This window comes from Phyllosticta citribraziliensis, assembly GCF_038025025.1.
Source record: "Phyllosticta citribraziliensis strain CPC 17464 chromosome Unknown J3D65scaffold_5, whole genome shotgun sequence".
Classification (NCBI taxonomy): Eukaryota; Fungi; Ascomycota; class Dothideomycetes; order Botryosphaeriales; family Phyllostictaceae; genus Phyllosticta; species Phyllosticta citribraziliensis.
The window spans coordinates 2,367,123-2,392,514 of NW_027117342.1; the positions used below are offsets into that span (position 1 = coordinate 2,367,123).

The following is a 25,392-nucleotide window of genomic DNA, read 5'->3' on the forward strand; positions in this document are numbered from 1 at the left end:
TAAATTATAAAATTAGACTCTAACTCTAAAGACCCCCTTAAGAACTACTATAAGGTACTACTATACCTTAGACCTCCTTCCCTAAGGGTTATTATTCTACTATATTACCTATTATTAGCCCTCTAGTACTAGCTATTTCTCTCTAAAATATATAGGATCCCTAATTCTATAACCTAAATTTATAGAGATACCCCCTAAATTAATATCCTTAAATACTTAGAAAATACTATAGTCTAGCTTAGTTTTTTATTTCTATACCTAATTTCCCTTATCTAGTTTTATTAGTAATATCCCTACCTATACTATAGACTATATCCACCCTAAAATTATAGTCCTTAAAGTACCTAGAATACCCTATATAATCTATAGCTATAGTCTCTAAAGCCCCTAGGATACCTTACCTAGTCTATAGCTATAGTCCCTAATATACCTAGGACTATATACCTACCCTACCTACTAGTAATTATAGTTACTACCCTAATTTTTAAAGTAAATATACTAGAATCCCTATTCCCTACTAGCTAAAATCCTAGGGATCCCCTTATTATAGCCCTAGAAAAATAACTAAGAAAGTAATAATAAATAGTCCTTAAAGCTCTCTCTATTACTACCCTTAACTTAAAAAACTAAGAAAACTAAAAAATTAGATCTTACTAAGATCCCTATTACCCTTATTTTAAAATCCCTAGTTAAAAAACTAGAAATCTAGTAATTTTTATTTTCCCTATAAATTCCTAGGAGGTCTCCTACTTATTTATTAAGTATAAAAAGAACCTAGAAAAACCTCACTCCTTAATTCCCTCTTTATCCTATCTAGTAATATAATAACCTAGGCACCTAGTCTAATATTATAATACCTAATATCAAACTTAATAACCTCATTATTATATATCTTTATATATAAAAATTAGGCTAGAAACTTAGATTATAGTAGGATTTTAATAATAAACCCTTATATTAGTTACCTTAATACTAGCTTAAAATACTAACTAAAAAATAGAAAACCTAACTTACTAATTTCTTATAGCCTACTATACTTTAAAGGTATAAAGGGCTCCCTCTAAATTATCTTCCTTAAATAACTAAGCTTTTAAAAGGGCCTCCTAATATTACTAGCTAACTTTAGTAACTCTATTAACTACTATATAGACCCTTTCCTCCTTAAGAAGTATAAAATAATAAATAAAGTTATCTACTATATCTATTAAATAATAACTTATAAAAAGCTACTAGAACTCTAATAAATTAAGTCTCCTAGGATAAGAAGAGTAGGGCCTAGTATTAAGCTATAAACTCCTAGAAGGATTAGCTAAAAAACCCCCTAAAACTAAGATAAGTAGAATTAATATATTCCCTATTAAAAACCCTAGGAATTAAGTAATAGCTAATAAATAGAATAAAAAGACTATCCTTATTATAGCCCTAAGTATAAAGAGTATAAGGGACCTCTATTAAAATAGCTAAAATCTAAAGAGTACTAAAGATACTAATATACTCCTCCCCTAGACTAGTAGTTATAGAATAGTTAATAAGAGCCTAATCCTAAAACCTAGATAAATTAGAATAGATCTAATTAATCTATTACTACTAATTACTTAGTAAAGATAAAAGCTATAAGTTTTAAGAACTTATACTATAAAGTAATAGGATAATATAATCCTAAAGTACTAGGCCTAGGCCCTACTTCTTAGAAGGTATAAAGATACTAGCCTTATTATAGAAGTCTTAATAAATATCTTTTATAAGTTTAAAGGTAAAAGGCCCATCTTTACTACTAGACTATAGGAGTAAATAAAAGGAAGTACCTATAGACTTCTTAATAAAGGATAAAGGTAAGAAGTTAAGCTAATTATAATTTAGCTAGATATTAGGACCTAGAGTAGAGATAATTACTTTAAGAATTAATAAAAGATTAAAAATAGTATTTAGTAAATAGATAACTTACTTAATTCTAAAGAGGTAGCTATAAGGATAGATTATAAGAGAAGGATAGAATAGAGTTAAGGAGATAAAGAGGCCTTACCTAGATAAAGTAGATCTTTTATCCTAAGCCAGATCTAGCCTAATAACTATATATAGAAGGAGTATAATTATAACTACTCTTTTTAGCTTTAGTAGGTACTAACCTAATACTACTACCTACTATAAAATATACTTATCCTCCTTTAAATAACTAACCCTCCCTACCTCTACTATATCTACCTATCCTCCCTCTACACCTATTATTCATCCTTTATACCTTTACTTTATCTCTCTATAGCTTATCTTAAGTCTATTTTTACTAGATCATACTATTTAGTAAGCTTTAGCTTACTAGTAAAGCTTAAGCTTATAGCTTTATTTTTACCTATACATCTTTAATTAGGCGCGCCTATTATCACACCTTTACATCACTAGTACCTACTACTCCTACCTAGATACTACCTATATATAACCCTTTTTAGAAGAAGTAAAGCTTTTTACTTCTCTAATTTATAGATAGTAGCTATTAAACTATTCCTTATTTTACTCCTATAAGTAATATACTTATAATATAATCTCCTAGAACTTTTTATTATATAAGTTAATCTACTTTACTTATAAGGCTAGTAGGTCTCTAGTACTCTTTATATCTTATTATAGTATAAGCTACTATATAGGTATCTCTATCTTAATAGGGAGTATATAGTCCCTCCTATATAAGACCTCTATAAGAGTTATTTTAGTTATTCTATAAATTATAGTCCTATTAGCTTATAAGATATTATAAAAGTATAGCCTCTAAAGCTTAATACCTCTAGTAGATAGCTTAGCTAGTATATTATTAATTTACCTATACTCTCTTTTAACTATACTATTTAACTCTAGATAGTATACTAAAATATTAACTTTAGATATATAGTATAGTTCTATAATAAGTTTAGTATAGCTTAGGTTCTTACTACCTTTATCTATAATAAGATATTAAAAGGTACTATAATAATAAATTAGCTCTTTATATAAGAAGTTAGCTACTAAGGTAGCTTTTAATAAATATAGGATCTATTCTTTAACCTAGCTAGAAACTACTTCTTATATATTAATATAGAAACCTCTAGGTATATAGATAATATCTATATACTACTTATTACCTAGGATTAATATTTTAAGGGATAGGTAGAGGGCCTCCTTATTATATAATAAACTATAAAATATATAGGTCTAATAATTTTAGTATTTTTACTTATACTTAATCTATAGTCCTTTTTAAAAGTACTAATCTAAGACTTTCCTAAATATTTCTTCTTTAGTATAATAGCTAAACTTATAGTATAGCTATTATATTATTTATTTTTAAGCTATAGAATTATCTACTACTCTTTTTAATAGTATATTCTTTAATAATTATTAAAATAGGTACTAGTTATAGACCTAGTACCTATAGGCCTTCTATTACTATTTCTAGGCCTCTAATTATATAACTTTAGGTAGGAGTAGGCTATAAGTAATAAACTTAGCTAGATCCTTAAATTCTTAGGAGTACTCCTTATATAATACTCTATATAGAATAACCTCTCCTAGTAGGCTAGAAGGGCCTAGTATTAGTATTTAATTAGCTAATATTAACTCTCCCCTAATCTAGTAGATAGTTAATAGGAGGTCTATAGAACTAACTATATATATACTTAGCTATAGAGATAATAATAAGTTATTAATTTTATCTTCTATCTTCTCTATCTATTTTTATAGGTCTTCCTTACTTAACTCCTTAAAATTTAGCCTCTTTAATAGTATATCTACTATCCTATTCTTTATCCTAGTAATATATAGTATCTTAAAATTTTATATAGATAGCTAATTAAGCTACTACTTAAGGACTCTACTTATTATAAATTTAGTCCTACTATTTAGGTAGTCTTATAGGATATAATAGTCTATCTTAATAAGGAAGTATTATCTAAATAGCTATAGTTTAAATCTAGTAATTATATATACTAGTACTTAGTATTCTAGCTTTCTAGAGTTATAAAATAATTCTATTCTAGACTAAATACTACTCTTATATCTTACTAGATATCTAGTACTATCCTTCTCTTATATTAAAACTACTCCCTATCCTATACTACTATTATTTATAACTATAATAATATCTCTTAGGGACTCCTCTCTATATATAATAGATACTAAGGTAGGTACTATTATAATAGCTTCCTTAATTTTAGCTATAGCTTTATTATACTTATTTTTCTAAGTAAATAGTATATTCTTCCTTATTAGAGTATATAGTAGTACTACCTTATATAAGTACTCTTTAACCTAGTAATAAAAATAGGTAGTTACTCCTAGGAAGCCTCTTAATAATTTAAGGTCTTAGGAAATATCCTAGTTATTAATCTTATCTACTTTAAACTTAGTAGATAGGTATCTAAATTCTCTATATTTAAACTTAATAACTTTAACTTCTAGTATATTAAAGAAGGACTTTTCCCCTAAGATTATAAATCTAGCTAATTCTAGGTTCTATAGTATACTATTAATATCCTAGATATATTTAAGTATAAATTACCTAACTCCTACTACTATACTTTCTATATTATTATATTAGCTCCTTTATTAGCCTCTTATAATATTATTTATAAAAAGGTTAGCCTTATCTTATTAGTTATCTAGTATATATCTTAGGCTATAAACTACTTATCCTAGAGAATTAATTATACCTTAAGAAAGTATATAGTTATACTAGTATCCTTAAAGAGTAATAAATCTAGTAAGATCCTAATACTTTTTAGTAACTATAAATTAATTAAAACTAGAGTATAGGTCTATAAGGGTATATATTATAAAGCCTCTCTAGTATTCTATATAGTTATCTATTAGTCCTAGTATACTAGTATCTTAAATAGTAATATTATTTAGTATTTATAAATTATTAATCTATCTATATATACTATTTTTCTTAGGTAAGACTATCTAAGGATTATAATATTAACTAGAGTAGTATTTAATAATTCCTATATCTTACTAAGTAGTAAGTAAGTTAAATATATATTATATTTTAGCCTATAAAATATATAATACTCTAATTCTCTAGGCCTTATATAGTATTATCTTAATAGGGAACCTATATATTACTATTAGCTTAATTTATCCTATTTCTAATAGGTTAAATAAGATAGTACCTTTTCTACTATATAATATTTCTAGTATTAGTTTCTACTCTTTTAGCTAGAGGTTATCTCTAATAATAAGCCTAGCTAGCCTTTCCTATATAAGGTATATACCTAGTTAAAAGATAATAATCCTTAAATAGAATAAGTAGGTAAATTATCTCTAGCCCTAGAGGTCCCTTACTAGTATAATAGTTTACTTAATAATTATAGTCTCTTTAGTCTTCTACCCCTTAATTATATTTAATAACTCTTCCTATAGTATTAAGTTATCTATAGGCTCTATTTTTATACCTTTTTATTTATATACTATATACTAGTATAGGTTTTATTATCCTATAGTATTAAGATAATTAGGAAATATACTATACTAAGATACCCTATAATAAATAATACTCTATTCTCCTATTATATATATAGTTAAAAATATATTATCTAATACTAAATTAGTATTTTTAGTATTTTATTTATTTTAATTATATAGGCCTCCTACTAATTAGTATAGTAATTATATACTAATTAGCCCCTAAATTATTATACTAGCTAGTTTCCTAGCCTTACTACTTATATACTATTACTACTTTAGATTCTAATAGGGCTAATATAGTATATAGTATCTTTAATACCTTTAATAAATAGGAATACCTAGTAGGTAATAATTTCTATATAGTAGTAAGGGTTAATAGGGTAGGTAAACCTTAATTTAACTACTCTAGTAGGTATAGTTTTAAATTTACTACCTACTAAGATAATCTAGGATATTCCTAATATAATAAGGATAGTAGTTTAGTTATATACTAGGAAATAAGTACTCTAGGACTAATCTCCTCCTATTTAAATAGTTAAACTTAGGATCTATTATTTAATTTTATACTTTAAACTATTTATAAATCCTATAGTTATATTAAAACTATTAGGTAGTATATCTTAAACTAGGATACTAAGTTTAGCTATAAGGGCCTTAGAAATACTATTTATATTTACTCTAGTATCTACTAGTACTTATACTATATAGCTACTAAAGGATACTAGGATAAAGGATAATAGGATATAGTAGATAATAAGGCCCTATTATTTAGCTAGTATTATAACCTCTTTATAAGTTATTAGCTTTAGCTTATAATCTTCTCTAGTAGTTATAGAATCCTCCTAGCCTTTTAGTAATTTAATACTAAAGTATATCTTATATATAGATAGGTCTATAGGCTTACTATCCTAAAGGGGCTTACTATTAGGCCTATATAAAATAAAGCTCTAAGTAGGTATATACTTTATAGTATATACTAGGCTTATATATATATAGTTAAAAACTCTAGAGATAGTTTTACCCTTAGTAACTAATATATTAGTTAGTATATTTAAATATATAAAGATCCTATCTAGGAAATAATCTTCTTATTTAAATAGGTAATACTAGGAGAAGTTAAATTCTACTAGCTTATTAAAGGAGTTAAACTAGTACCCTTTAATATTATCTACTAATTCTATATATATAGTATATATTAGCTTCTATAGGTCCTCTATTATATATAGGTATTTATTTAGTACCTATAGGTTATTATAAAGTATTTCTTAGACCTCTTCTATAATCTTAGTACTAATAAGAGTATAAAATAACTTCTATATATTATTATATAGGCTAAGGATTCCTTTTATATACCTAATAGTCTCCTTATTAAAGATATCTCTATATCTCTAGCTATTTAGACCTAGTTTATACTATTTATAATAGAATAGGTCTCTAAATATAATAGTTTTAACCTAGTACTACTTAGGGGGGGCCTCTTTACTAAGTAGCTCTAGTTTATTACTCTCTAATTCCTTAAGAATAATACTTAGTTTATTTTATAGGATTTCTTTAATATTAGATATATCCTTATTAGTATCTTCTATAATTACTCTTTAAGGTTTATCTATATTAGGCTCCTAAGTAGGCTCTTTACTAGAGATAGTAGGTTCTTTAATATTATTATCTAGTAGACTAGTAATAGCTAGTTACCTTAGCTATTAAGGTATATTTACTAGTAGGGTTATATTTAAAATATCCTTATTAGATATATTCCTAGTCTTATTAGATATTACCTACTTAGCTATATTCCTAATTTATTTATTAATAGTTATTTTATTAATTATAGCTTATAAAATTTTAGCTCCTCTTCTCCTAGCTAGCTTCTTTAGCTTCCTTATATATTTTATAATCTTTATTAGATTTATAAAAATTATATTTTTAGAAGGTACTTTAGCCTTAAAATAGTATATACTATATATTACCCCTTTATTATAATAATAAATCTAATAGAAATAAGGCTAGCTATCCTCTATATTAGCCTAAGTATAATTAATTTAAGTATACTAGCTTAGGTCCTAGTTATATTAGTCTTAATTATAATAGCTATAGTCTAAAGGTATATTATATCTAGTATTAATTTATAGTAGGGGCTAATATCTATATAGTTCTTTATTTATTATAGATTAAGATAATAACTCTCCCTTAGTCTAGTAAGGAGTTACTTATTATTCTAGTACTAGTAGTATTTTTAATAAATTATTATTATTTATCTACCCCTAATACTATAAGTACTTCTTAATATCTAGCTATTTATTCTACTTATAAGTTAATATTAGCTAGCTATTAAAGTCCTAGATATATCTATTTTAACTAATAGATATAAGGCTAGTATATATAAATAGTAATAGAATAGGATAACTCCTAACTATATAGCCTATCTTATTATAACTCTAGTATTCCCCTATTCCTATACTTTAATTTATATTTAAACTAGCTAGTCTTACCTAGTTATAGGAGTTAGGGTTATATTAAGGTTAGCCTATAAGAGCTATCCTAAATAGTAGTAGCCTTATTAGTAGAAGACTAGGACCTATTTATAGAATATACTATTCTAGTAGTAGTATATACTATCTAGCTAGCTAGCCTATTCTAATAGAGCTATTATAGGGAAATAATAACTAGATAACCCTTATATATAGGTCCCTACTACTTATAATATACCTATACTTCTTACTATCTATAAGCTATTTATAGATATAGCTAGTAGCCTCCTAGATTAATTTAATATATATCTTAGCTAGCTTATCTACTAGGTCTTTAACTATAATATTATTACTCTTTACTAAAGGGGTCCTAGTCTTAGAGGTTAATTATTTACTTAAAGCTATAATTATAGAGGAAGAGCTATTAGAGGATAATATTATAAATAATAGAGGAGACCTTAAAAGGTATCCTCTCCTTATTAGTATAGGGTCTATAATATAGTCTAGCCCCTTAATATAGTATATAACTATATTTATAATCTCTAGTAAGTCTATAGAGTATAATACTATATACTATTTATATTTTAGTTAGGTCTTAATATATAACTAGAGATACTAAATATTCCTAGCTCTATAGGCTAAATACCCCTTTTATAAGAACCTAGTTTATATATTTATATATAGGGTATTAAGGAACTATATCTCTTATAAGCTTTTATTAATATATCCTTCTTCTATTACCTTATTACTAAGTATCTTATAAAGTCTAAAGAACTTATCTATTTTAAAGGGGTAATAGAGGTCCTTATATCTCTTAGCTAAATTCTTAATATAGCTCTAGTTCCTATTAATTATACTAGTATCTTAGTTCTTATATTATATTAATATCTAAACTTTTAGACCTTCCTAGTCTCTAGTCTAGAACTTAATAGTATAATAGATTTCTAGGCTAATTAGGGTTTTATAATATTAAACTAGCTTTAGTATAAATTCTTTTAGGAGACTCCTAGCTATAGTATAGAAGTATTTATATATTTCTAGGAATAATAATATATTATCTCCTTTAAACTATAGCCTTTACTTTAGTACTAGTATCTAGCTTATTAGGATTATTTATATTAGAGAAACTATTCTTATATAGTATTAGTTAGCTTCTATTAGTATTAATAACTCCTTCCTAGACTAGGGGAGAGTTATTTCTATAGTATCTAGTATTAGTTAATTAGCTTAGCTTAGTACTATTATTTTATTACTATCTATCCCTAATAGTAGTATAATTATAGGAGGTATACCTAGCCTAGTAAAAGGTCTAAATAAACCTATAGCTAGTACTATACCTTATAAGAGAGTTTAAGTACTAATTACTAATAATAGAGGTACTATAGATAGTCCTCCTTAAATAATTATAGGCCCCTACTACTAGCCCCTAGGAGAGTACCTACTATTATAAGAACTAGATTATTATCTTTTTCCTTTATCTCCTTCTAATATACCCCTTCCTCCTCTTCTATTTCTTCCTAATCTACTAGAAGAACTTATAGTTCTTATAGGCTAGCTATTAAATTTATTATATAATTATATCTAAATCTATCTTTATAATTTATTATATAAACTATTAACCTTATAATATAATAGAATAGTCCTAGAAACTTAATAGGCCTTAATAATCTAAAATCTATAAAATAACTATATAAAAATTATAGAATTAACTATCTAGGCTTATCCCCTATACTTTATAGGTAGAAATACCTAGAATAATATTATACTTAATAAAAATAGAACTAGCTAAAATTAAATAGTATAGTATTATTATTCTATAAAGTATATATTATCCTACTATAAAATTATAAATATTAATCTTATAGCTTATATAATATCTATAAAATAGTACCTAAAATAAATAAGTAAATAAATACTAGTATAATAGTAATAACTAGTATAGTAAATATATAATAATAGGCTAGATAGGGGAGGATAAAATTAATAGTACTTATTAGTAATATCCTAAAGCCTTTTACTTATCTAATTTCTACTACTATTATATATTTATATAATTAGGTAATAGTAAGCTCCTACTCTATAGAAGCTATACTATAAAATATAGATAGAACTAGCTACTTACTAATATACTTACTTAGCTAGCTAAAATACTAGTACTAGGAGAGGTATAAGAGATAGTAACTAGTAGTAAATAAGTAGACTCTATAAGATAGGAATAAAATAACTACTAAATTAACTAAAATAAGCTACTATCTAGCCATTACTTTATTATCTAAGTAGTATAAGACTCAGGTATAAATAATAAGTATAAATAAATAAATAACTAAGTATTTAGTAGATAATAGTTTAACCTAGTATAAAAGACTTTATTTATATAAGTAGTACCTCTTAATAAGCAGCTATAAAAGGGGGTATATAACTAGCTAATCTACTACTAAAATACTAATAATATAAAACCTCCTATTACTACTAAAGGTACTAAGTTTACTTATACTTTTATTAGCTATTATTATTACTACTAACCTATATAGAACTATATCTTCCTAGTATTCTAGAGCTACCTATAGTCTTATTTTCTTACTAGCCTAATCTTCTACTTATATCTAAGCTAAAACTACAGCTAAGAATAAGAATAATAATTACTAAAAGTAACTATTAAAAGCCGCGAAAACTGTGCCGGCCAGCAGTGCTATACTAGTAGTACTAGGAATAACTAGAGGGCTAGATAATAGACTAGCAGCTAAAGACTACTAGCTAGCTACTAGTAAGATTTAAGGAGTAGCTAATAGTACTATACTACTAATAAAGGTTTAGCTACTCTTAGCTATTATACAGCTTACTAACTATATAATATAATAAGATAAGCTATCTCTATTACCTTTAGAACTATCTAGGCCTAAAATCTTACTTATATACCTTACTAGAGGCTATAGACTATAAACTTAATAATACCTAGAGCTTCTAGTATATCTATTAATATAGTATTTTATCCTAATACCTTATAGGGCAGGATAGAAGGGAGAGAACTTATTAGTAAGGAGTAGATAGAAAATTAATACCCTCTATAAGTAAAATTAACCTATTAATAGTATTATAGTACCTAGTAGAGTAAATTAATACTAACTACTAATAATTAATAGGTAAGGAGTAAGAGTAGTCACTATAAAGCCTATATAGGAAGACTATCTACTCCTTATAGCTAATACTAACTATATATAGCTAGTATATAGGGGAAAGGTATAGCTAAAACCTATAAATACTAGAGGCGCGCCAGCGCGCGTAATAAGTTAAGGATATCTAAATAGGCTATTCCTAATATATAGGTATACTAGGGGAAGTTATTATTCTAGTTAACTAAATTCTAGGCTCTTTTTACTATTTTATCTAGTAGTCTATCTATATTAGACATAGTATACTAGAGAGCTAGCTAAATTATATAGAAGTAAGTTTTAGTATATTTAGTTAGGATATAAAGTAGAAGTATTAGGGAATAGTATCCTAACTATTTATAAGGGACTCCTTTTAGAGCTAAGAGTTAAAATAGTAGTAGCTTTTACTATACTAAAATAGTAGTAGCTTTTACTATTAAGTTTATTTAAGGGAAAGATTATTAGACCTAGTATAGCTTTTACTATATATTTAACTAAAGGGGAAAAGTAGGTAGTAGTACTTTTATACTTTTAGCTACTATTTTAATATAGGTTACCCTATAGAGATAGTAGATTCTTATCTAATAGGAATAAGTATTATAAGTAAGGTTTATTAATTAGGCTAAGCTAACTATTAAATAGGGACCTATAAGTAGGGGGGGGCCTGCTAAGGAAGGCGCCTATAAGGGGGTTACCTATAGTACTAATAAGCGCGCGCGTGACTAGTTATTAGGTCTATAGCTATAAGTAAATAGAGGATCCTTCCTAATTTTAAGGGTAATTTTATAGTCTTTAGGGGAGTAATTAGGTAGGGATTTAGCTTAGTCCTAATTAAAAATAAAGATAAGGTTATAGAGGTAATTAGGGACTTATAATTTAAGTTTAGAAGGAGAGAGCTTAGGTTTTCCTTTTTTAAACTTCTTAAAGTCTTTAGGAGTAATAGTATTTATTATAGTAGAGTAGAACTAGGTAATAGAATTAATAGGAAAGAAAATATCTAAATTATAGTCCTATTTATAGGTAAGTTAATAGAAGAATATAATACTAATAAATTTTATATTAAAGGCTAACTATTCTATATCTTATTATAGTAGAAGAGAATCTATAGGAAGGATTTAAACTAGTTTCCCTTTAATAAGATAACTAGCTTAGAGGTAATTCTTAAAAGAGAGAGTAACTAAGTACTATTTATAGTTAGTAGTAATATTATACTTAAAGAGCTAAAGGTCTTCTAGAATAAAAGAGATTTATAAAATAGTAGTAATATAGTAGAAGACCTAGCTAAGATAGTCCTTAAATACTATATTTACTAGGGTAGTATATTTAAGAATAGAGTTAACTAACCTATTAGTATTAAGGAGCTTTATAGGTAACTAGAATAGGAATATATTAATATAATATTTATATATATAGTTCTTATTAATTATATTTACTTTAGTACTACTATTAAATAAGATCTTTATAGGGGAACTATCTATTAAAGAATAAAAGACTAGGTAGCCCCTAATTTAGGGTTAGATAATATCTAATATTAAAATCTTATAAGATAGTAAGCTAAGAGTTAAATCTTATTTAATAGAGAAGGAATAGAGAGATATAAGGTATACTAGCTAAGAATTTAGAGGGTAACTATCCTCTAGGTTTAACCTTTTAACTTAGAGTTAGTATTAGTTTCTTTATTAGTAAAAGAGTCTTTAGATAAGCTAATATCTATAAGATTTATTTAAGTAGGGTAGAGGTTAGTATTCTAAGTAGAATAGATAAAATTATTAGTATAGTATCTAGAATCTTAGTAATAGAAGTAATAATCTTAAATAGTAAGCTTTATATAGCTAGTTAAATCTAGCTTTATAGGGGATAATTTAGACTTATACTAGACTCTAGTCTAATTTAGAGGCTTTATAATAGTAAGCCTTTATTTAGAGCTAGAGTTAATACTAGGAGTTAAGGCTAGTATATAAGAAGTAGGATAGTTAGAGTTATTTCTAGCTAGCTAATTCTATTAGTAAAAGGACTAAAGATAAGGCTAATAGATAGTAATACTAAGAGTATTTCTTTTAATATTCTAGAGAATTTTAAGGGCCTTAAAGGTCTAGTTAAAGGTTAGGTAGAGGATATAATAAGAGAAAAAGAGATAGAGAGAGTAAATAAAGCTATAGAGATATTAGTCCTCTATATAACTAGCTTAAGATTAGAGAGTAAAGAGTTTTATATAGAACTAGAAGGTATTTTTATCTCCTCTCTAATAAATAAAGTAGAGTTTAGTATAGGCCCTTTTAACTAGATCTAATATACTAGACTAGTATTTAATTTTATAGAAGAAGTTAGAAAGGGAGATAAGATAGCCTTCCTAGTTATAGTAAGTAAACTATTCTTTTATAAAAATAAAGAGGGGGTTATTAAAGAAGTAAAGAGTATAGAGTATCTTCCTCTTTTCTATAAAATAGAGAGGTATATCTATTTCTAATTTAGTCTTAATTATAAAGTACTACTAAATATATTATTAGGATTTATACTATTAAATTTCTCTAATAGGTATATACTAGATTTCTAGAAGGATTTAGATAGGTTAACCTAAGTAGTAATAGAGTCTTTATAGAGGAAAGAGGTCTCTTTATAGTTATATATTAGGGGTTAAATAGTAATTATATAATTAGTAAGAGCTTAGTTTATAGGTTCTTAAATTATAGTAAAGTAGAGTAGCTAGGCTAATTAATAGAGAGAAAGATCTTTTTTATTATTAATAACCTTAATATAAGGAGTATTAGTAACCTTATTAAAGAGCTAGTTTTATAGGGAGATAGCTTTAACCTCTAAGGTATAAGTCTCCTTAATAAGGACTTAATAGTCTATCTTTTAAGCTAATATAGTAGTATCTTATCTTTCTATCCTAGTATAGAGTTTATTAATAGTATAGCTAAGGTTAAAGTTCTTCTTCCTAAGTTTATTAAAGATACTCTTTATACTATTATAGGAAGCCTAGAGGTATTTAAAAGTAGTTATTTCCCTTATAACTAATAAGGGGATCTTAGAGATAGAGATATAGTAAAGTATCTAGTAGTAGTTCTTAATAAGGTCTTAAAGAAAGATAAATAAGGAGGGGGTAGTATTTAGAGTTTTAATAATAAAATCTTTAAAGGTATATAGGGATTTCTATTCTAAAAGGAATAGATAGTAGGCTCCTCTATTATAGATAAAGAGACTAATAAGGTTTAAGCTAGGATAGATAATTAAAATAGTAGTATAATTAGATAAGGAGTTATTATTATTATTAATACTAATAGTTTCTAAGCTAGGGAGTAGAATATTAGCTATATTTATATCTAATTATATAATAGAAGGGCCTTTACCCTTACCTAGCTAAGGTCCTTATTTATTAGTAAAGAGTAGGTAGCTAGAGGCTATTATCTTAGCCTTATTAATATTAAGCTTAAATATATTAGAGGGTTAAGGGCCTAGTTTATTTAAAGTATTTTGAGTAGAATCTAGTAAAGTATTAGTAGTAGAGGAAGCCTAGAATAAAACTAATTAAAAATAGGTAATAGGGGTATAATATAAGTACTTTATAAAGTAATAAGGATAGGAGCTAGAGGCTTTAGAAGATATAGTATTCTAGATATTAATTAGTAGGATAGATTTCTAAAATAGGAAGTAGGGGCTACTTTAAATATAGTAATAAGGTTATTAGATAGAGTTAAAGAGACCTTAGACTTATATAAGGCTTTAAGAGGTAAACACTATATTTAGCTAACTAAAAGTCTAAGGTAAAGAGAAAAAAAGAAGTAGAATAAGAGAGAAGGTAGAAATATAGTTATAGTAGGCTAATTACTTAGCCTACTAAGTAAGTATATAGTTATATACCTACTTTTACTAGGTAGGATTCTAGTAAACTAGACCTTATATAGGTGTAGGCCTAATAAAGGCCCTACTATTTAGCTTATATTATAACTTCCTTATAGATTATTAGCTTTAGCTTACTATCTCTATTAATAGTTATAGAATCCTCTTATCCCTCTAGTAATTTAATACTAAAGTATATCTTATATATTAATAAGTCTATAGGCTTACTATCCTATAGGGGCTTACTATTAGGCCTATATAAAATAAAGCTTTATATAGGTATATACTTTATAGTATATACTAGGCTTATATATATATATAGTTAAAAACTCTAGAGATGGTTTTACCCTTAGCTACTAATATATTAGTTAGTATATTTAAATATATAAAGATCCTATCTAGGAAATAAACTTCTTACTTAAATAGGTAGTACTATAAGAAATTAAACTCTATAGACTTTCTAGAAGAGTTAAACTAGTACCCTTTAATATTATTAACTAGTTCTATATATATAATATAAAATATATTAGCTTCTATAGGTCCTCTATTATATATAGGTACTTATTTAGTACCTATAGATTATTATAAAGTATTTCCTAGACCTCTTCTATAATTTTAGTACTAATAGGAGTATAAAATAACTTCTATATATTATTATATAAGCTAAGGATTCCCTTTATATACCTAATAGTCTTCTTACTAAAGATATCTCTATATCTTTAGCTATTTAGACTAAGTTTATACTACTTATAATAGAATAGGTCCCTAAATATAATAGTCTTAACCTAGTACTACTTAAGGGGGGCCCCTTTACTAAGTAGCTCTAGATTATTATTTTCTAACCCTTTAAGTATAATACTTAGCTTATTTTATAGAATTTCTTTAATATTAGATATATTCTTATTAGTATCCTCTATAGTTACTCTTTATAGTTTATCTAAATTAGACTCTTAAATAGGCTCTTTACTAGAGATTATAGGCTCTTTAATATTACTACCTAATAGGTAAGTAATAGCTAGTTATCTTAGCTACTAAGGTATATTTACTAGTAGGGTTATACCTAGGATATCCTTATTAGATATATTCCTAGTCTTATTAATTATTACTTACTTAGCTATATTCCTAACCTATTAATTAATTACTATTTTATTAACTATAGCTTATAGGATTTTAGCTCTCTATTATCTAGCTAGCTTCTTTAGCTTCCTTATATATTTTATAATCTTTATTAGGTTTATAAAGATTATATTTCTAGGGGGTACTTCTACCTTAAAATAGTATATACTATATATTATCCCTTTATTATAATAGTAAATTTAATAGAAGTAAAGCTAGCTATCCTCTATATTAGTCTATATATAGTTAATCTAAGTATACTAGCTATAGTCCTAGTTATATTAATCTTAATTATATTAGCTATAGTCTAAAGGTATATTATATCTAGTATTAATTTATAGTAGGGGCTAATATCCCTATAGCTCTTTATTTATTATAGATTAGGATAATAACTCTTCCCTAGTCTAGTAGGGAGTTATTTATTATTCTAGTACTAGTAGTATTTTTAGTAAATTATTACTATTTATCTACCCCTAGTATTATAAGTACTTCTTAATATCTAGCTATTTATTCTACTTATAAGTTAATATTAGCTAGCTATTAAAGTCTTAGATATACCTATTTTAACTAATAGATATAAGGCTAGTATATATAAATAGTAATAGAATAGAATAACTCCTAACTATATAGCCTATCTTATTATAACTCTAGTATTCTCCTATCTCTATACTCTAGTTTATATTTAAACTAGTAGGTCTAGCCTAGTTATAGGAGTTAGGGTTATACTATAGTTAGCCTATAGGAGTTATTCTAGGTAGTAGTAGCCTTATTAATAGGAGACTAGGACCTATCTATAAAGTATATTATCCTAGTAGTAGTATATACTACCTAGCTAGCTAGCCTATCCTAATAGACCTATTATAAGAAAATAATAATTAGATAACCCTTATATATAGGTCCCTATTACTTATAATATATCTATACTTCTTACTATCTATAAGCTATTTATAGATATAGCTAGTAGCCTCCTAGATTAATTTAATATATATCTTAGCTAGCTTATCTACTAGGTCTTTAATTATAGTATTATTACTCTTTACTAAAGGGGTCCTAGTCTTAGAGGTTAATTATCTACTTAAAGCTATAGTTATAAAGGAAGAGCTATCTAAGGATAATACTATAAGTAATAGAGGGGACTATAGGAGGTATCCTCTTCTTACTAATATAAGGTCTATAATATAGTCTAACCCCTTAATATAGTATTTAATAGTATTTATAACTTCTAGTAAATCTATAGTATATAATACTATATACTATTTATATTCTAGCTAGGCCTTAATATATAACTAGAGATACTAAAAATTCCTAGCCCTATAGGATAAGTATCCTTTATATAAGAACCTAGTTTATATATCTATATATAGGGTATTAAGGAACTATATCTCTTAGAGGCTCTTATTAATATATCCCTCTTCTACTACCTTATTATTAAGTATCTAATAAAGCCTAAAGAACTTATCTACTTTAGAAAGGTAGTAAAGGTCTTTATACCTTTTAGCTAAATCCTTAATATAACTTTAGTTCCTACTAATTATACTAGTATCTTAGTTCTTATAATATATAAGTATCTAGACTTTTAGACCTTCCTAATCTCTAGTCTTAAACTTAATAGTATAGTAAATTTCTAGACTAATAAGGGTTTTATAGTACTAGACTAGTTTTAATATAAACTCTTCTAAGAGACTCCTAGTTATAGTATAAAAGTACTTATATATTTTAAGGAATAATAATATATTATCTCCTCTAAATTATAGCCTTTACTTTAGTACTAGTATCTAGCTTATTAGAACTATCTAAATTAGAGAAGCTATTCTTATATAGTACTAATTAGCTTCTATTAGTAATAATAACTCTCTACTAGCCTAGGGGAGAGTTATTTCTATAGTATCTAATATTAGCTAATTAGCTTAGCTTAGCTATATTATTTTATTACTATCTATCTCTAATAGTAGTATAATTATAGGAGGTACTCCTAGTCTAATAAATAGCCTAAATAGTACCTAAGCTATTTCTATACCTTATAAGGGTACTTATAAATTAATTACTAGTAGTAGGACTAATATTAATAGTCCTCTATATATAATTATAGGCCCCTACTATTCGCTACTTAAGGAGTAGCTACTACTATAAGACCCTATCCTTCTTCCTTATCCTTCTCCTAATATACCTCTTCCTCCTTAAAAGCTACTAGAAGTACTTATAATTCTTATAGCTTAGTTATTAAATTTATTATATAATTATATCTAAATCTACTTTTATAACTTATTATATAAACTACTAACCTTATAGTATAATAGAATAGTCCTAGAAACTTATTAGACCTTAATAGTCTAATATCTATAAAATAATTATAGAAAAACTAGAGAACTAATTACCTAGGCTTACCTCCTCTACTTTATAGGTAGAGATACCTAGAATAATATTATACTTAATAAAAATAGAACTAATTAAAATAGGATAGTATAGTATTATTATTCTATAATTTATATACTAACCTACTATATAATTATAAATATTAATCTTATAGCTTATATAGTATCTATAAAGTAATATTTAGGATAAATAAGTAAATAGTAGTAAGTATAGTAATAGTAACTAGTATAGTAAATATATAATAATAGGCTAGGTAGGGGAGGGTAAAATTAATAGAACTTATTAGTAATATCCTATAGCCTTTTACTTACCTAATTTCTACTAATATTATATATCTATATAATTAGGTAATAAGAAGCTCCTAATCTATAGAAGCTATACTATAAAATATAGGTAGAATTAGCTACTTACTAATATACTTACTTAGCTAGCTAAAATACTAGTACCTAAAGAGGTATAAGAGATAGTAACTAGTAGTAAATAAGTAGGCTCTATAGGATAGGACTAAAATAACTACTAAACTAACTAAAATAAGCTACTATCTAGCTATAATTTTATTATTTAAGTAGTATAAGACTTAGGTATAAATAATAAGTATAAATAAATAAATAACTAAGTATTTAGTAGACTATAGTTTAACTAAGTATGAAAGACTTTATTTATACTAGTAGTCTCTCTATAAGTAGCTATAAAAGGGGGCATATAACTAGCTAATCTACTACTAAAAATACTAATAATATAAGACCTCCTAATACTACTAAAGATACTAAGTTTACCTATACTTTTATTAGCTATTATTATTACTACTAAACTATATAGAACTATAATTTTCTAAGATTCTAGAGCTATATATTATCCTATTATTATACTAGCCTAATCCCCTACTTATATTAGAGCTAAAATCACTATTAGGAATAGGAATAATAATGCTAAAAATAACCTTCTAGAGCTATAAAAACGGTGCTGACTAGTAGTGCTATACTAGTACTAGGGTATATAAGTATAGGAGATAAAGCTAAGTAAGGAGAGTATATAAATAAGGTAGAAGTTAAATTAGTAGTAAGTCTACTTAGGAGTATTAATTATAAGAAAATAAAGATAGCTATCTATAGTATCTATATAATAAGATCCTTTTATATTCTATTACCTAACTTACCTTAGGAATTATAATAGAAGGAAGGTAGGTACTATAAGAGAATAAGATCTTATCTTAATCCTATATTATATAGTAGCTTACTAGCTTAATAGTAGTAATATACTTTTTAAAACTAATTACTTAGTTAAGTCCCTACTATAGGTATAGGGGGTTCTATTCTTATTTCTATTATTATATTAGTATTATATATATAAGTACTAGGGTTAAGTTATCTAAGTAGCTAAGGCTCTTAGGGAGTTAGGTAACTTTAGTATATATAGCTTATAGTTATAGCTAGTAGTTATAGTATAGGTATACCTAGTACTTAATACTAAGTAGTATTTAATATAATTATAGGTTTTTAGCTAACCTATAATAGCTATAGCTTAGGCTAATACTAGCTACTATAGCCTTAGATAGATATAGTATAATAACCTATTAATACCTTACCTTTATAGATAACCTAATAATAACCACTAACCCTTATATAAAGGTTTAGAGATAGAAAAGTATAAAGAGAAGGTTAGGAAATAGATAGGAAGTAAGTATCTTTTATATTTTATTCTTTTAACTTATTATATTTAATTAAGATATATATATATTCTCTAGTAGTTTACCTTTAGCCCTAACCTATAAAATAAGAATCTTATAAGTCATAATAATCTCTAGTCTTAAACTTAATAGTATAGTAAATTTCTAGGCTATATAATAACTACTCTTACTCCTTACCTATTAATTATTAGTTGTCTATAAGACTTACTCTACTAGGTACTATAATACTTTATCTCTATAGTCTTAGACTTTTAAGAGATATTATACTAACTAATAAATAAATAACTAACTAAATAAATACTTATATATATATAATAGCCTGATACATCTAGCCTAGGAGGAGAAGTAAGTTTTTATTATTCTATACTAGCCGCGTGATGACTTCCCTTAGTCCTTACCTATTAATTATTAGTAGTCTGCATTGATTTGCTCTACTAGGCGCCGTAACACGTCCGTGGCGCTTAATCTGCTGTGCCACCTACCATGTATGTTACTATAAGGTCTTTAACTGCGCTGATGTGCCCAATTTGACAACCTCATTTTCTGAACTTACTGGTCAGTGGTCCCATCAACGTCAATTTAGCTTCTCTTTCTCCACAAACATGTTTTGGTGAGTGAACCCCTTCATCGGGTACCAGTGCTCTCTGACAATTGAAGCGAAATGGATCCTCTGATTACCGATTCAGTCCACCAGACAGGGCCGGGGCGTTGGTCGCTTGGATCAGCCATAATTTGCGAGCAAGGCTTCAAGCCACACGAGAGAGCCCTCGTGACATGGGAGGATGAAAACAACGGCCACTACTACAGCCTTCGAAAAGCGACAGAAGCAGACAGTCCCTTGCGCCCGCACGGCGATGTTCCCGGAACTTCTTTACCCGAAGACCATTTGTTACACCGGGCAGGAACTTCTTCTGCTGTCTGGACACTGGGTGGAATTGTCTGCAAGGTCAAAAGTTGGATACCTGGGATGCAGCTGGAACATGAGACCATCGCCTTCGTCAACAAACACTTCTCCAGAGTCCCGACCGCGAGGGTGCTCTTCGCATGGATCGACGAGCCACTCAACAGGACGTTTACCATCCTTGAGACCGTTAGAGGCAATCGCTTGGACAGGGTGTGGCCTTCACTTTCAAACGCACAACGCCTGTCGATTGCAGCGCAAGTCGCAGCCTTCTGTGCCACGATGTCAACACAAACGTCAACAAAGTTCCAAACAGCGTCAGGATGCGGACCAACGGAGCTTTTTCTGATCCCAAAGGCCACAGAGGATTATCCTTCGTGGAAGCCGCTGATCTGGGACGTGCAGGACCGAGAGTACGCGGCTGAGTACTTCTTACCCATGAAGATGGGGCCCAGCTTTGTTTTCTACCACTCTGATCTTGGCCCGACCAACATCATCATTGGCCGCGATGGAGAAGTGCAAGCAGTCATAGATTGGGAATCAGCTGCATTCTCTCCCAACATTCTACGTTGCTCTAAAGCCCCATATTAGCTACGGATTTGCGCTGGAAGACCGCCCAAATGAACTGTGGGCATGGAGCGAGCTCTTAGCGTCAGAGTTGAAGCAACTGGGGTTTGAATCGGACAGAGAGGCGTACAATGCATGGAAAATGCGACGATCATAAAGAGAGGGAGTAGATTGGGTTCCGTCCAGTCCACGGGAGGGTTGTATCTCCATCAACACCGTCCTAAAGACTCCACTTCCGCAATTACCTGAAGAGCGAATCAGGTGAGCAGCCAGGAAATGTCTCGCGCGTGACATGTGCGCAAGGCTGACATGTGTGAAGTCGCCAGGGGTGCTTGTGTCCACAAAACGAGGGTCCCAGACCCTGAATTTTCTCCGGTGTAGGCCACGCAAAGGTGACCTCCTCGCGTGGTGGCAAAGAAGTGTACCTCACGCATTTCCAAAACCTTCTTTTTTATTGTCCCATAGAACTGGGCTTGTTCAATAAATGCTATGGGACCAACGACACCGTAAGCGCATAATGAAAAGCCGCAATCAAGAATAATGATCACCACAAACAGAACATGTTAACAATATGAGAGACAGCTGTCCTGGAGATTGGGCTAGAGCATATAAAAGCACTTCGAGGACCTTGCTTTTCTTATCAAGACACACACCCCGTAAAAGTTCAAGTCCAAGTTCATGGACGAAGTCGGAGAGACCAAATCCGTAAAATGAATATACAAAGGAACAAGCAAACAACCCCAGAAGACTTGCCGCAGAGGCCGAGAGCAAGCAGTCCTGAGCGTTTGAACATCAAGCAAACCGACGCAAGACTTGGCAAGAGCCCAAGTGGCAGATCAAGATGTGTGGCGCAACCCGCTTCAACATCCTCTTCCCCTGCGGCCACCGCGGTGGCTTCACCCAAAGCTGGCCCTGCGGCTCCGCTTGCCGTCAGGTTGCAACAGAGGTCGTTAACCGCAACGATACGGCCCGCTGCCCTCGCTGCGCGGCGTACCAGGGCCAGCAACCGCAGAGGAATGCCGTCATGTGGGCGGCGAGCAGAGGCGAGCCAGTATTCGAAAGCGGCGACGAAGATTCCGACTATGTCAGAGAGGTGCGCCGGAACTGCCCTCAGCGTCGCTGAGCCGCGACCAAGAGGAAGGAGCGACGACGGCCATGTGCGGTTTCCCGTCACGAAGCGCCAGCTAACAGCTTTTCTTGACACGGCTATACAGACTGCGGTGGTTGGTCCTATATCTTTCTTTTGAGCTCCTGCGCCCCCTTCCAGGATGAATTCGAATACCCAAATCCGTGGCCGAGAGGAGTCAATTGTTTTCATTGGGGGTTGTCTATAACGAACCGGGTTCCGGAGCTGTTGGCATAATGAATCGATGTTTGTTCAAGTTGGAGTGATTGCTATAGTAGAATAAATCCTGTCGACTCGGACTACGGCGATGGATTCATGGCACAGCTCCTCGATCGCCATGAGAAATCCCTTGATGACGTCGAGCGTCAAGTTAATAAAGCAGTAGAGGCTGTGCTTCGACACAGCGATAAAGACACCGTGACCATCCAGAATCGGAGCAAATTTCCACCGAACCCATCAGGGTTACTGCAACCAAGCCCATAGTGTAGCAATAGGTGAATGACCATCAAAGTCTGCTAGCCAGCTTCTTCTCTAACAGTCTTCGTCCAAAGCCTTTCGCCATATCGTGCCTATTTTTTCTTTTTTGTCTTGTCCAAGACCTCAACCAACCTGGCCGGCACTCCCCTCTTTTCCAGCGCCTTCAGCACAGCATCTTTCTGGGGTCCCTGTACCATCACTTCCATCACTGGATTCTTGGGACTGCTGCCCACCAATCTCTCAACGCTAGTCGAACTAGCACACGTCTTCCTCAACTCGTCCGCCAACGCTTGTGGGTTTACGAAGTAGGCCTCGACTCCACTTGCCTTGGTCACCGTCTTGTTCCCAGAGCGAGTTTCCAAAACAATGCTGATCCTTGGAGCGGCACCTGCCTTGGGCTTCGTCGATTCCAAAGTATCGTCATTGCGCAAGATGGCATGGAATGGGGCACACGAAGCCAGTACACGGTCAACAAGCGCGTCGCGCAAGACGAAGCCCTTGTTGATGACGTCCTTGTCGGATTTCACGCTGCCGTCAAACACTGCATTGGCGAGAATTGGGTTCATAGTGACGATGCGCTTGTTTTTGGGCGAAATGAGATTTTCGGCTTCGATGTAAGCTGTAACAATCGGTCGTAGCTCGGCTGGCGTGTAGAAGCCCTTTGGATCGGCTTTGACGGCAGAGAAAAGAGGCGAGAGCCGCTCCTTCGGTTTGAAGAGCTCCACCCTCTTCAACTTCTGGCCAACGGAGCTATCCGACCCGTCGCCCGTAGCAGCTGAAGTACTTGTCTTTCCAGACCCTGAACCTGTCTCCTTCTTTGGAAGTCGATATGGCTTGAAGTTCTTGATTGCCTGGTCTTCGAAGTCGATATCCAGGATCACAACCTCGTTGTTATTTTGATCTTTGGCTTTGATGATCTGTGCTTTGTCCAGGGATTTGATGAATTTCTTGATATTCTTGTAGGATGTTTTTTTGATTAGTAGAGATGCTGCTTGTGCTGGAGTGTATGCGGGGAGGAAAGGCTGGACCAGGTTCGACATGACGAACGACTGTGAAAGCGGAAAAGAAAGCCCGTAGTTCGGCTCATTTTTGCTTGTTTCCATAAAGTGGCGGACCCCGTACAAGAAAGCATTCTTGAAAGCCTCGTCGATTTCTGTCCAGTCAGCATGCTGTTGAATGGAGGAGGAAGGAAGCGGCTGACCTTTGGTTGTCAACTCTTTATCTTCGACAACATCTGGTTGGTCGTCTGCAGGCAAATTGGTGTCGCGCGCATTATCCGCTGCGCCAGCCGGCCGCGAGTCATTCTTGCCAACCGAGGGCAGATTCACGCCGCCGTTGTCATCCTCATCTTGCAGATCTGCCGCGTCCAGTTGGGCCTGTATTTGCTCCACATCGGACTGGTTGGCCAACCAGCCATCCAAATGTTCAGGCGGAGATATGCCTGGCTTTCCTCCGGTGCTCCATGCCCAAAGCTCGTCTCCCGCCCATTGAATCATCTTTACGGCATGGCCCTTTGCTCCGCGAACGTCTCGCAGCGCACTAACGTCAATTTCGCAGACTCCGACAGCCATTGGTACCGTTGGCGATTCTAGAGATGCGATAGCGACAGCGGCACCTTCCTTGGCTTTCTCTGGGAAAGGCGGCCCATTTTGCAGGCCTGGTGTCATGAGATCCGCACCACCCTGCAACTTCTCGACCACAAAGGATGGGGTGTGCAGCAGTGGGAGGACCCCAGGGTTATGCCATAAAGTGTAAACGGTGGGGTAGACCCTCTCCTCGAGCTTGACCCACAAGACTCTCAGGTCTTGGTTCGGATATGCGCCGACGTAAATGGTGCCAGAAACTTTTTTCGCGTCGGGGCCGGCCGTTGTCGCAAAGCGCGCGGAGAGGGAGCCATCCGGCAACAAGGAATTCCTTAGAGCAGTCAAGCCCGCCTTATCCTCTGGGTCGGCATTATCGCTGGAGGGTACCGTGAGACCCAGGTCAGATATGATATGGTCCGCAAGCTTGCGCCGCTCCGAGTTCTTGATCGGGGAGAGGGGTTTGATCTGTCCAAGAGCTTGTGAGCAGTGTGCATGTAGCCAAGAGATGGAGAGATTATTATACGTTCGGCTTCTTCTTGAACATGTTGTGGGCAGAGCGCTGTTGGAGAGGCAGGCTGAGAGTTGGGCGGTTGGGTTAAGCGGTTCAGGCTGCCCGGTGCGCGAAGCTATGACGTTCAGAGAGAAATAGTCGTGTCCGGTGCTGACTCGTGTTCT

General features: G+C 30.9%; 3 protein-coding genes across 3 annotated transcripts; 1 reads left to right on the top strand and 2 right to left on the bottom strand.

Moving 5' to 3' along the window:
* The first annotated feature begins 20,444 nt into the window (after positions 1-20,444).
* Positions 20,445-21,910, top strand: J3D65DRAFT_351503 (uncharacterized protein). The gene is made up of 3 exons (XM_066795542.1): positions 20,445-20,673; positions 20,721-21,792; positions 21,851-21,910. The coding sequence occupies exons 1-2, from the start codon at positions 20,666-20,668 to the stop codon at positions 21,553-21,555; spliced, it is 843 nt and encodes a 280-aa protein (XP_066656502.1). The 5' UTR covers positions 20,445-20,665; the 3' UTR covers positions 21,556-21,792; positions 21,851-21,910.
* J3D65DRAFT_351504 (uncharacterized protein) lies at positions 21,911-23,038 on the bottom strand. Its single transcript, XM_066795543.1, has one exon. The coding sequence runs from the start codon at positions 22,847-22,849 to the stop codon at positions 22,208-22,210; it is 642 nt and encodes a 213-aa protein (XP_066656503.1). The 5' UTR covers positions 22,850-23,038; the 3' UTR covers positions 21,911-22,207.
* A 188-nt stretch (positions 23,039-23,226) lies between these two features.
* J3D65DRAFT_645720 (uncharacterized protein) lies at positions 23,227-25,261 on the bottom strand (the record flags this gene model as incomplete). Its single annotated transcript, XM_066802228.1, has 3 exons — positions 23,227-24,287; positions 24,336-25,182; positions 25,241-25,261. 3 exons carry the CDS (start codon positions 25,259-25,261, stop codon positions 23,227-23,229), a joined length of 1,929 nt encoding a protein of 642 aa, XP_066656504.1.
* Positions 25,262-25,392: the final 131 nt, after the last annotated feature.